The sequence below is a fragment of the Rattus norvegicus genome, chromosome 20 (genome assembly GCF_021556685.1).
Source record: "Rattus norvegicus strain SHRSP/BbbUtx chromosome 20, alternate assembly SHRSP_T2T, whole genome shotgun sequence".
Taxonomy (NCBI): Eukaryota; Metazoa; Chordata; class Mammalia; order Rodentia; family Muridae; genus Rattus; species Rattus norvegicus.
In genome coordinates this window covers 41,174,365-41,186,158 of record NC_141553.1, presented here as the reverse complement: position 1 = coordinate 41,186,158, position 11,794 = coordinate 41,174,365, and the positions used below count along the sequence as shown (strand labels likewise).

The 11,794-nt window shown below is 47.6% G+C and overlaps 1 protein-coding gene across 1 annotated transcript; it reads left to right on the top strand.

Annotated features, from left to right (window-relative positions):
- The first annotated feature begins 10,161 nt into the window (after positions 1-10,161).
- On the top strand, positions 10,162-10,632 carry LOC147998699 (double homeobox protein 4C-like). The gene has a single exon (XM_087598783.1). The coding sequence runs from the start codon at positions 10,162-10,164 to the stop codon at positions 10,630-10,632; it is 471 nt and encodes a 156-aa protein (XP_087454909.1).
- The last annotated feature ends 1,162 nt before the right edge of the window (positions 10,633-11,794 follow it).

Below are 11,794 nucleotides of genomic sequence, written 5' to 3'. Positions count from 1 at the left end.
CAGCATCTGTTGTCACCTGAGTTTTTATCTTAGTCATTCTGACTTACATGAGGTGTAATCTCGGGGTTGTTTTGATTTGCATTTCACTTTTGACTAAGGATGTTGAGCATTTCCTTAGGTGCTTCTCAGTCATTTGATATTCCTCAGCTGAGAATTCTTTGTTCAGTTCGGTACCTCATTTTTAATAGGGTTATGTGATTTTCTGGAGTCTAACTTCTTGAGTTCTATGTACATATTGGATATTAGCCCTCTATTGGATGTAGCATGGGTAAAGATCTTTTCTCAATCTTCTGGTTGCCATTTTGTCCTAATGCCAGTGTCCTTTGCCTTCCAGAAACTTTGTAATTTTAGGGGGACATATTTGTCAATTCTTGACCTTAAGCCATTCATGTTCTCTTCCAGAAATCTTCCCCTGTGCCCATGTGTTTTAGGCTTTTCCCCCACTTTCTCTTTTACTAGTATCACTGTATCTGGTTTTATGTGAATGTCCTTGATCCACTTGCACTTGCACTTGTATGAGGCAATAAGAATGGATCCAAGGGTTGGGGATTTAGGTCAGTGGTAGAGCGCTTGCCTAGCAAGCACAAGGCCCTGGGTTCGGTCCCCAGCTCCAAAAAAAATATCAAGAATGGATCCATTTGCATTCTTCTACCTGCAGACCTCCAGTTGAACCAGCTCCATTACTTGAAAATGCTATCTCTTTTCCACTAGATGGTTTTAGCTCGAAGATCAAGTGACCATAGGTGTGCGGATTCATTTCTGGGTCTACAATTTTATCCAATTGATCTTCCTGCCTGTCTCTGTACCGTTGCCATACCGGTTTTATCACTATTGCTCTGCAATAATGCTTGAGGTCAGGGATAGTGATTCCACCAGAAGTTCTTTTATTTTTGAGGATAGTTTTCACTCTCCTGGCTTTTGTGTTATTCCATATGAATTTGCAAATTGCTCTCACGCCATGAAGAATTGGAATTTTGATTGAGATTGCAACGAATCTGTAGTTTGCTTTTGGCACAATGGCCTGAAGTTCTCTTTTTTGTATGGTCTGGTACAAGCTGAATTGTGACTTTATAGGAGGAATTTGGTAGTGTTTCTTCTGTTTCTACTTTGTGAAAAACTTTGGACACTATTAGTACTAGGTCTTCTACGAAGGTCTAATACAATTCTTCACTAAACTGATCTGTTACTGTGCTTTTGTTGTTTGGGAGACTTTTAAGAACAGCTTCTATTTCTTTAGGAGTTATGCGGCTGTTTAGATGGTTTATCTGATCCTGATTTAACTTGGAAATCTGGTATCTGTCTAGAAAATTGTCCATTTCTTCCAGATTTTCCAGTTTTGCTGAATATAGGCTTTTGCACTAATTTCCTCAGAATATGTTGGTATGTCTCCCTTTTCATTTCTAATGTCTCTAATTTAGATACTCTATGCCCTCTGGTTAGACGGGCTAAGGGTTTACCTATGTTGTTGATTTTCTCAAAGAACCAGTTCCTGGTTTTGTTAATCAACAAAGAACTTTGTATAGATCTTTTTGTTTCTACTTGGTTGAATTCACCATGAGTTTGATTATATCCTGCGATCTACTCCTCTTGGATGTATTTGCATCTTTTGTTCTAGAGCTTTTAGGTATGCTGTTAAGATGGTAGTGTATGTTCTCTCTGGTTTCTTTTTCGAAGCACTCAGAACTATGAGTTTTCCACTTAGCACTGCTTTCATTGTGTCCCATAAGATTGGTTATGTTGTGCCTTCATTTTCATTACATTCTAAAAAGTCTTTAATTTCTTTCTTTATTTCTTCCTTGACCACGTTAGCATTGAGTAAAGAGTTGTTCAACTTCCATGTGTATGTGTGTTCTCTGTGATTTTTGCTGTTATTGAAGTCTATGGTGATCTGATAGGATGCATGGGATTATTTCCATCTTCTTGTATCTGTTGAAGCCGGTTTTATGACTGAGTATATGGCCAGTTTTGGAGAAGGAAACATGAGGTACTGAAAAGAAGGTATATTCTTTTGTTTTGAGATGAAATGTTCTATAAGAATCTATTAAGGCCATTTGGTTCATAACTGTGGTTAGTTGTACTGTGTCTCTGTTTAGTTTCTGTTTCTATGATCTGTCTATTGACGAGAATTGGGTGTTGAAGATTGACAGGAAATGCATGAATATGCATTCCTGAATCTCTACATGAACTATTGTGGTTTTCCGCCTATGTGCCTGTGTAAAAGACTTTCTTTCTGCATGTGCTATTCTCTTCTCTCGGTTCAATAGAGTTCTGCTGCTCCCAACTACCACCTAGCCCTACAAGCTGGAACGAAGTGCCATGACTTTCATGACCCCTGGAAGTGATGTCCTTGGGTCTCAGGACAAGTGGTTGGGATCTTCAGTTGGGTGTCTTCTCTTTCCAACCTGTGTGGATCCAGATGGGATGAGATCAGTACAGATTCCACTTGGCTGGGGATACCACCTAAGGCACACTCCACTCTGCCTTCCTCTTCTGAAGCCTGCTTACCAACTCCACGATTTCCTGGATACTCTGCTCAAAGCCAGGAAGGACTTATGGTGCTCCGTCCTTGGACCATCTGTCTGCTGGATGCTTGAATCCTAGGACATTTTTTGTGCTTCATTGTTCTGTGTCCAGATTGGCATGCAAGGGACTGCGAGACTTTGGGAGAGAGATTGCTGAGTCTGATAGTTTTCTTGAGGTCTTGTTCCGGGTCTCCTATTCTCAGGTGGGAGGCGTTGCAGGAGTAGAGCTTCGTGGCATGACCTTGATTCAAGGATCTGGAGGACGACTGTAGCCCACAGTTCCTTTCGAGTGGGCAGAGCTCAGGGAGCAGAGGCAGAGGTATTTAAGGGCAGGGGTCCCAGCCCTACGGCTGGCATTTGCTGAAGCTTGCGCTTGCTCTGGAGCGGTCCTGACTATATTCTCCAGCATGAGGACTCCTGGCATCGAATCCTTAGGAGCATGGAAGCTGGAAGCAATGTGGATAGCAGCTGTGTGCTGCGGGAATCCCGGCGCAGGAAGACCGTTTGGCAGGCCTGGCAAAAGAAGGCCCTGCTAACAGCTTTCAGCAAGAACCAATACCCGAGCTTCTGGGACAGGCAGGAACTGGCCAGGCAAATACAGCTCCCTGCGTCCCGCATCCGAGTGTGGTTTCAGAACCGAAGAAGTCGCACTGGAGAGGTGAGGCACGGCCCAAAGCGGTCCAGCAGAGGCTCCATTCCGCTAGCCTCCCAACATCTCGAGGAAGTGTTTGGCTCCAGGTCACAGGGTAGCAGCATGCCCTCGGACAGCAGAAGGCCTCGCACTCGACTCAACTTGCAACAGCTCAGGATTCTAGTGCAAGACTTTGAGAGGAACCCGTTGCCAGGCTTTGCTACCAGGGAGCAGCAGGGCCAGAGGACATGTTTTTCTGAGGACACGATCCACATATTGTTTCAGAACAGAAGATCGAGGCAAGCCCTCGCTCCAGATCAAGATGTGCCTCCTTCACAAGTGGAGATTGTGGCAACTGGAGGACTCAGTGGCAGGGATGAGGCAGTACACGACAACCTGTTACCGATGGCTGCTACAGGAGGTGTGGGCATGGAGAACTCGAGCTCCAGCGACCAGCCCCACATCCACAAAAAGTCTCAGCATCCCCAAGTGGCACTGCCCGAAGGACGAGGCCAATCACAGACAGCCACTCAAGCATAAGAGGCAGGGCCTCTGGAACTCCTCCTTGATAAACTGCTAGAAGAAGACCAAGTGGAGGGTGACAGGCCATTCCCTGTGGATCTGGATGGAAATTCTCGTGGCAAGGAGCACGTGGGTGTCCAGGAAACCATCTTGCAACTGGCTGCCACGGACTGTGTTTCAAAGGAATCCTCGAGTTTTAGCGACCCAACCAATTTCTCCAGAGAGTCTCAGCTACCACAATGGGCACAGCCTGAAGGACAATGCCAAGAACAGGCTCTCACTCAGGGATGCAACACGGGACCTCTTGAACTCTTCCTGGATCAACTGCTGATGGAAGTTCGAGTGGAGACGCACTCCCCAGGCCCTGTACATCTGGAAGGTGGAGGGCAGCAAATGGATGCAACACCTGAGCTGCCTCTCTCTCAAGAAGAATATGAGGCTCTGCTGGATATTCTCTGAGTCCCAGCCTGGAAGCTCCTATCCAGAAGACACCCGCAATCTAAATGAGAATGTAGACAGCCCAAAAAGTATATGCATCAAAACCCCTATTACAGTGGCTGCTTTCGATGGAAGGCATCTTGCTTATTAGAAGGAGGAAATGCACGTGGGTTTTCCATGTGGAGTGCCTTAGTGAGGGTCCTGAGACGAGGAAATGAGCTCTGAGAATGGGATTCTACTGAAGGGGCAGAGGGCAAGATCACCAGGGACTCCTAAAACAACAAGGAGGCCTAATGAAAAGCCCAACTGACAGAACACACCATTGGACTGGCTCCATCAGACTCCAGGAAATCTCATGGGTCAACAGGTATAGGCTACACATCTCAGGACACTAAACCAGGAAGGAGTTATGAACACTTCTAACTTGGGACTAAGAACTGCTGCTCTTCTTACCAATGCCTTATGCTTAGCTGTGAGATGACTAACAAACCACCCATTCTATATGTACTCCTAGCACATTTGTTTAGTTTACTTTTGTTTTTCTTTTTCTTGCTTTCTTCTACTTCCCATTGTGTTCAATAAAGATTTGCATTGTTTGTTTGTTTGTTTGCTTGCTTCCTTGCTTGTGTGTTTGTAAAGGTGGTTGAATTGGCTGTTTGGTTTAGGCATGAGCTTTCCCATTCAAAGGGTGGTAAGACTTTGGAAGGCAGTGAGGCGGGATGAGAGGTCTGAAAGGGAAATAACAAGGAAAGCTGATCAGTGTTCAATGGAGACATGGCAGTGTTTTTAAAGCAAACAAGCAGGGAAAATGTCAACTTAAAGAAGAATGTGTGTAAGGCCACAAAACTGTAAATAAACATCATCCTGGAAATGGAGTGCAACCAAAGTATCGTAAACAATTCATTCCAGGATTGACACTGATTCAATCAGACAAGCAGAATACCTTCCTCCTCCCACAGTGAGGTATTTCCCACACTCTCCCCTATCCGTCTTTTAACCTTGAGTTTCCCAAGCCTAGCACGGCCCTGCATTCCCTAAAGTGAGGTACCTCTGAACCCATCTGAAGACTGCAATTGCCTAGACGTAGGCAGTTGGCCTTGGGTGCATGCAGCCACATTTCCTCAAGGAGCATAGTGCTTATACAGTTCTTTCAGCACAGGTTTTGGGTCTTTTGTTCCACATTCACAGGTCAGACTTGCTGGCCGGGTTTTTGTGTATGCTTGTGTGTGTGTATGTGTGTGTGTGTGTGTGTGTGTGTGTGTGTGTGTATTATTTGTATTTGTGTTATATGTGTGGTGTGTGTTTGCATGTGTGTCTTTGAGTGTCTGTGTGTGTGCTTGTGTTGTGTGTGTTATTTGTATTTGTGTTATATGTGTCGTTTGTGTTTGCATGTGAGTGTGTGAGTGTCTGTGTGTGTGTGCTTGTGTTGTGTGTGAGTTATTTGTATTTGTGTTATTTGTGTGTGTGTATGTGTGTGTGTTTGTGTGTGCGTGTGTGTGTGTGTTTTGTTGTGTGTGTGTGCTATTTCTATTTGTGTTATTTGTATGTGTATGTGTGTGTGTTTGCGTGTGTGTGTGTGTGTGTGTGTGTGTGTGTGAGTGTGTGTGTGTGTTTGCGCCTGTGTTTGCATGGAACATGTTAATGGTGAGAATTCCTGAAAATCTGGCCCAACTCTTCTGACAGGAAATGCATGAATGCGCATTCCCGAATCTCTACCTGAACTATTGTGGTTTTTGGCCTATTTGCCTGTGTAAAAGACTTTCTTTCTGCATGTGCTATTCTCGTCTCTCGGTTTACTAGAGTTCTGTTGCTCCCAACTACCACCTAGCCCTACAAGCATGAAAGAAGTGCCATGACTTGCATGACTCCTGGAAGTGATGTCCTTGGGTCTCAGGACAAGTGGTTGGGATCCTCAGTTGGGGGGTCTTCTCTTTCCAACCTGTGTGGATCCAGATGGGATGAGATCAGCACAGATTCCACTTGGCTAGTGATACCACCTAAGGCATACTCCACTCTGCCTTCCTCTTCTGAAGCCTGCTTACTACCTCCACGATTTCCTGGATACTCTGTCCAAAGCCAGGAAGGACCTATGGTGTACCTCCTTGGACGATCTGTCTGCTGGATGGTTGATTCCTAGGACATTTTTTGTGCTTCCTTGTTCTGTGTCCAGAATGGCATGCAAGGGACTGGGAGACTTTGGGAGATACTTTGCTGAGTCTGATAGGTTTCTTGAGGTCTTGTTCCGGGTCTCCTGTTCTCAGGTGGGAGGCGTGGCAGGTGTAAAGCGTCGTGGCATGACCTTGATTCAAGGGTCTGCAGTAGCCCACCGCTCCTTTCGAGTGGGCAGAGCTCCGGGAGCAGAGGCAGAGGTATTTAAGGGCAGGTGTCCCAGCCCTACGGCTGGCATTTGCTGAAGCTTGCGCTTGCTCTGGAGGGGTCCTGACTATATTCTCCAGCTTGAGGACTCCTGGCATCGAATCCTTAGGAGCTTGGAAGCTGGAAGCAATGTGGATAGCAGCTGGGTGCTGCGGGAATCCCGGCGCAGGAAGACGGTTTGGCAGGCCTGGCAAAAGAAGGCCCTGCTATCAGCTTTCAGCAAGAACCAATACCCGAACTTCTGGGACAGGCAGGAACTGGCCAGGCAAATACAGCTCCCTGAGTCCCGCATCCGAGTGTGGTTTCAGAACCGAAGAAATAGCACTGGAGAGGTGAGGCACGACCCAAAGCGGTCCAGCACAGGCTCCATTCCGCTAGCCTCCCAACATCTTGAGGAAGGGTTTGGCTCCAGGTCACAAGGTAGCAGCATGCCCTCGGACAGCAGAAGGCCTCGCACTCGACTCACCTTGCAACAGCGCAGGATCCTAGTGCAAGCCTTTGAGAGGAACCCGTTGCCAGGCTTTGCTACCAGGGAGCAACTGGGCCAGAGGATAGGTTTGTCTGAGGACATGATCCACATATGGTTTCCGAACAGAAGAGCGCGGCAAGCCCGCCCTCCAGATCAAGATGTGCCTGCTTCACGAGTGCAGGATGTGGCAACTGGAGGTCTCAGTGGCAGGGATGAGGCAGCACAGGACAACCTGTTACCGATGGCTGCTGTAGGAGGTGTTGGCATGGAGAACTCGAGCTCCAGCGACCAGCCCCACTTCCACGAAGAGTCCCAGCAACCCCAATTGGCACTGTCGGAAGGACGAGGCCAATCCCAGACAGCGACTCAAGCATACGAGGCAGGACCTCTGGAACTCCTCCTTGATAAACTGCTGGAAGAAGACCAAGTGGAGGGTGACAGGCCATTCCCTGTGGATCTGGATGGAAATTCTGGTGGCAGGGAGCACGAGGGTGTCCAGGAAACCATCTTGCAACTGGCTGCCACCGACTGTGTTTCCAAGGAATCCTCGAGTTATAGCGGCCAAACCAATTTCTTCAGAGAGTCTCAGCTACCACAATGGGCACAGCCTGAAGGACAATGCCAAGAACAGGCTCTCACTCAGGGATGCAACACGGGCCCCCCTGGAACTCTTCCTGGATCAACTGCTGATGGAAGTTCGAGTGGAGATGCACTCCCCAGGTCCTTTACATCTGGAAGGTGCAGGGCAGCAAATGGATGCAACACCTGAGCTGCCTCTCTCTCAAGAAGAATATGAGGCTCTGCTGGATATTCTCTGAGTCCCAGCCTGGAAGCTCCTATCTAGAATACACCTGCAATCCACACTTGAGAATGTAGACAGCCCAAAAAGTATATGCATCAAAACCCCTACTACAGTGGCTGCTTTCGATGGAAGGCATCTTGCTTACTAGAAGGAGGAAATGCACGTGGGTTTTCCATGTGGAGTGCCTACCTGAGGGCCCTTAGTCGAGGAAATGGGCTCTCAGAATGGGATTCTGCTGAAGCGGCAGAGGGCAAGATCACCAGGGACTCCTAAAACAACAAGGAGGCTTAATGAAAAGCACAACTGACAGAACACACCATTGGACTGGCTCCATCAGACTCCAGGAAATCTCATGGGTCACCAGGTATAGGCTACACATCTCAGGACACTAAACCAAGAAGGAGTTATGAAGACATCTTCCTTGGGACTAAGAACTGCTGCACTTCTTACCAATACCTTATGCTCAGCTGTGAGATGACTAACAAACCACCCATTCTACATGTACTCCTAGCACATTTGTTTAGTTTACTTTCGTTTTGTTTTGTCTTGCTCTGTTCTACTTCCCCTTGTATTCAATAAAGATTTACATTGTTTGTTTGTTTGTTTTTCTTGCTTGCTTGCTTGTGTGTTTCTATGGGTGTTTGAATAGGCTGTTTGGTTTAGGCATGAGCTTTCCAATTCAAAGGGTGGTAAGACTTGGGAAGGCAGTGAGGCGGGATGAGAGGTCTGAAAGGGAAATAACAAGGAAAGCTGATCAGTGTTCAATGCAGACATGGCAGTGTTTGCTAAAGCAAACAAGCGGGGAAAATGTAAACTTAAAGAAGATTGTATTTAAGGCCACAAAACTGTAAATAAACATCATCCTGGAAATGGAGTGCAACCAAAGTATCATGAACAATTCATTCCAGGATTGACACTGATTCAATCAGACAAGCCGAATACCTTCCTCCTCCCACAGTGAGGTGTTTCCCACACACTCCCGTTTCCATATTTAAACCTTAAGTTTCCCAAGCCTAGCATGGCCCTGCATTCCCTAATGTGAGGTCCCTCTGAACCCACCTGAAGACTGCAATTGCCTAGAGGTAGGCAGTTGTCCTTGGGTGCATGCAGCCACATTTCCTCAAGGAGTATAGGGCTTATACAATTCTTTCAGCACAAGTTTTGGGTCTTTTGTTCCACATTCACAGGTCAGACTTGCTGGCCGGGTTTTTGTGTATGCTTGTGTGTGTGTATGTGTGTGTGTGTGTGAGTGTGTGTGTGTATGTGTGTGTGTCATTTGATTTGTGTTATATGTGTGGTGTGTGATTGTATGTGCGTGTGTGAGTGTCTGTGTGTGTGTGCTTGTGTTGTGTGTGTTATTTGTATTTGTGTTATATGTGTGGTGTGTGTTTGCATGTGAGTGTGTGAGTGTCTGTGTGTGTGTGCTTTGTTGTGTGTGTGGTATTTCTATTTGTGTTATTTGTATGGGTATGTGTGTGTGTTTGCGTGTGTGTGTGTGTGTGTCTGTGTGTCTGTGTGTGTTTGTGCCTGTTTTTGCATGGACCATGTTAATTGTGAGAATTCCTGAAAATCTGGCTCAACTGGTCTGATAGGAAATACATGAATACGCATTCCCGTATCTCTACATGAACTATTGTGGTTTTCGTCCTATTTGCCTGTGTAAAAGACTTTCTTTCTGCGTGTGCTATTCTCTTCTCTCGTTTCAATATTGTTCTGTTGTTCCCAACTACCACCTAGCCCTACAAGCAGGAAGGAAGTGACATGACTTGCATGACCCCTGGAAGTGATGTCCTTGGGTCTTAGAACATGTGGTTGGGATCCTCAGTTGGGGGGTCTTCTCTTTCCAACCTGTGTGGATCCAGATGGGATGAGATCAGCACGGATTCAACTTGGCTAGTGATACCACCTAAGGCACACTCCACTCTGCCTTCCTCTTCTGAAGCCGGCTTACCCCCTCCACGATTTCCTGGATACTCTGCCCAAAGCCAGGAAGGACCTATGTTGCTCCGGCCTTGGACGATCTGTCTGCTGGATGGTTGATTCCTAGGACATTTTTTGTGCTTCCTTGTTCTGTGTCCAGAATGGCATGCAAGGGACGGGGAGACTTTGGGAGATACTTTGCTGAGTCTGATAGTTTTCTTGAGGTCTTGTTCCGGGTCTCCTGTTCTAAGGTGGGAGGCGTGGCAGGTGTAGAGCTTCCTGGCATGACCTTGATTCAAGGAGGACGACTGTAGCCCACGGCTCCTTTCGAGTGGGCGGAGCTCCGGGAGCAGAGAGAGAGGTATTTAAGGGCAGGGGTCCCAGCCCTACGGCTGGCATTTGCTGAAGCTTGTGCTTGCTCTGGAGCGGTCCTGACTATATTCTCCAGCATGAGGACTCCTGGCATCGAATCCTTAGGAGCATGGAAGCTGGAAGCAATGTGGATAGTAGCTGTGTGCTGCGGGAATCCCGGCGCAGGAAGACGGTTTGGCAGGCCTGGCAAAAGAAGGCCCTGCTATCAGCTTTCAGCAAGAACCAATACCCGAGCTTCTGGGACAGGCAGGAACTGGCCAGGCAAATACAGCTCCCTGCGTCCCGCATCCGAGTGTGGTTTCAGAACCAAAGAAGTCGCACTGGAGAGGTGAGGCACGGCCCAAAGCGGTCCAGCAGAGGCTCCATTCCGCTAGCCTCCCAACAGCTCAAGGAAGGGTTTGGCTCCAGGTCACAAGGTAGCAGCATGCCCTCGGACAGCGGAAGGCCTTGCACTCGACTCACCTTGCAACAGCGCAGTATCCTAGTGCAAGCCTTTGAGAGGAATCCATTGCCAGGCTTTGCTACCAGGGAGCAGCTGGGCCAGAGGACAGGTTTGTCTGAGGACACTATCCACATATGATTTCAGAACAGAAGAGCGCGCCGACCGCGCTCCAGATCAAGATGTGCCTGCTTCACAAGTGCAGGATGTGTCAACTGGAGGTCTCAGTGGCAGGGATGAAGCAGCACAGGACAACCTGTTATCGATGGCTATCTCAGGAGGTGTGGGCATGGAGAACTCGAGCTCCAGCGACCAGCCCCACTTCCACAAAGAGTCCCAGCAAACCCCAAGTGGCACATCACAGACAGCGACTCAAGCATACGAGGCAGGACCTCTAAAAATCCTCCTTGATGAACTGCTGGAAAAAGACCAAGTGGAGGGTGAAAGCCATTCCCTGTGGATCTGGATGGAAATTCTGGTGGCAAGGAGCACGAGGGTGTCCAGGAAACCATCTTGCAACTGGCTGCCACGGACTGTGTTTCCAAGGAATCCTCGAGTTATAGTGACCCAACCATTTTCTCCAGAGAGTCTCAGCTACCACAATGGGTACAGCCTGAAGGACAAGGCCAAGAACAGGCTCTCACTCAGGGATGCAACACGGGCCCCCTGGAACTCTTCCTGGATCAACTGCTGCTGGAAGTTCGTGTGGAGACGCACTCACCAGGCCTTGTACATCTTTAAGGTGCAGGGCAGCAAATGGATGCAACACCTGAGCTGCCTCTCTCTCAAGAAGAATATGAGGATCTGCTGGATATTCTCTGAGTCCCAGCCTGGAAGCTCCTATCCAGAAGACACCCGCAATCCAGAATGAGAATGTAGACAGCCCAAAAAGTATATGCATCAAAACCCCTATTACAGCGGCTGATTTCGATGCAAAGCATCTTGCTTACTAGAAGGAGGAAATTCACGTGGGTTTTCCATATGGAGTGCCTACCTGAGGGCCCTGAGACGAAGAAATGGGCTCTCAATATGGGATTCTGATAAAGGGCAGAGGGCAAGATCACCAGGGACTCCTAAAACAACAAGGAGGCCTAATGAAAAGCCCAACTGACAGAACACACCATTGAACTGGCTCCATCAGACTCCAGGAAATCTCATGGGTCACCAGGTATAGGCTACACATCTCAGGACACTGAACCAGGAAGGAGTTATGAAGACTTCTTCCTTGGGACTAAGAACTGTTGCTCTTCTTACCAATGCCTTATGCTTGGTTGTGAGATGACTAACAAACCACCCATTCTAT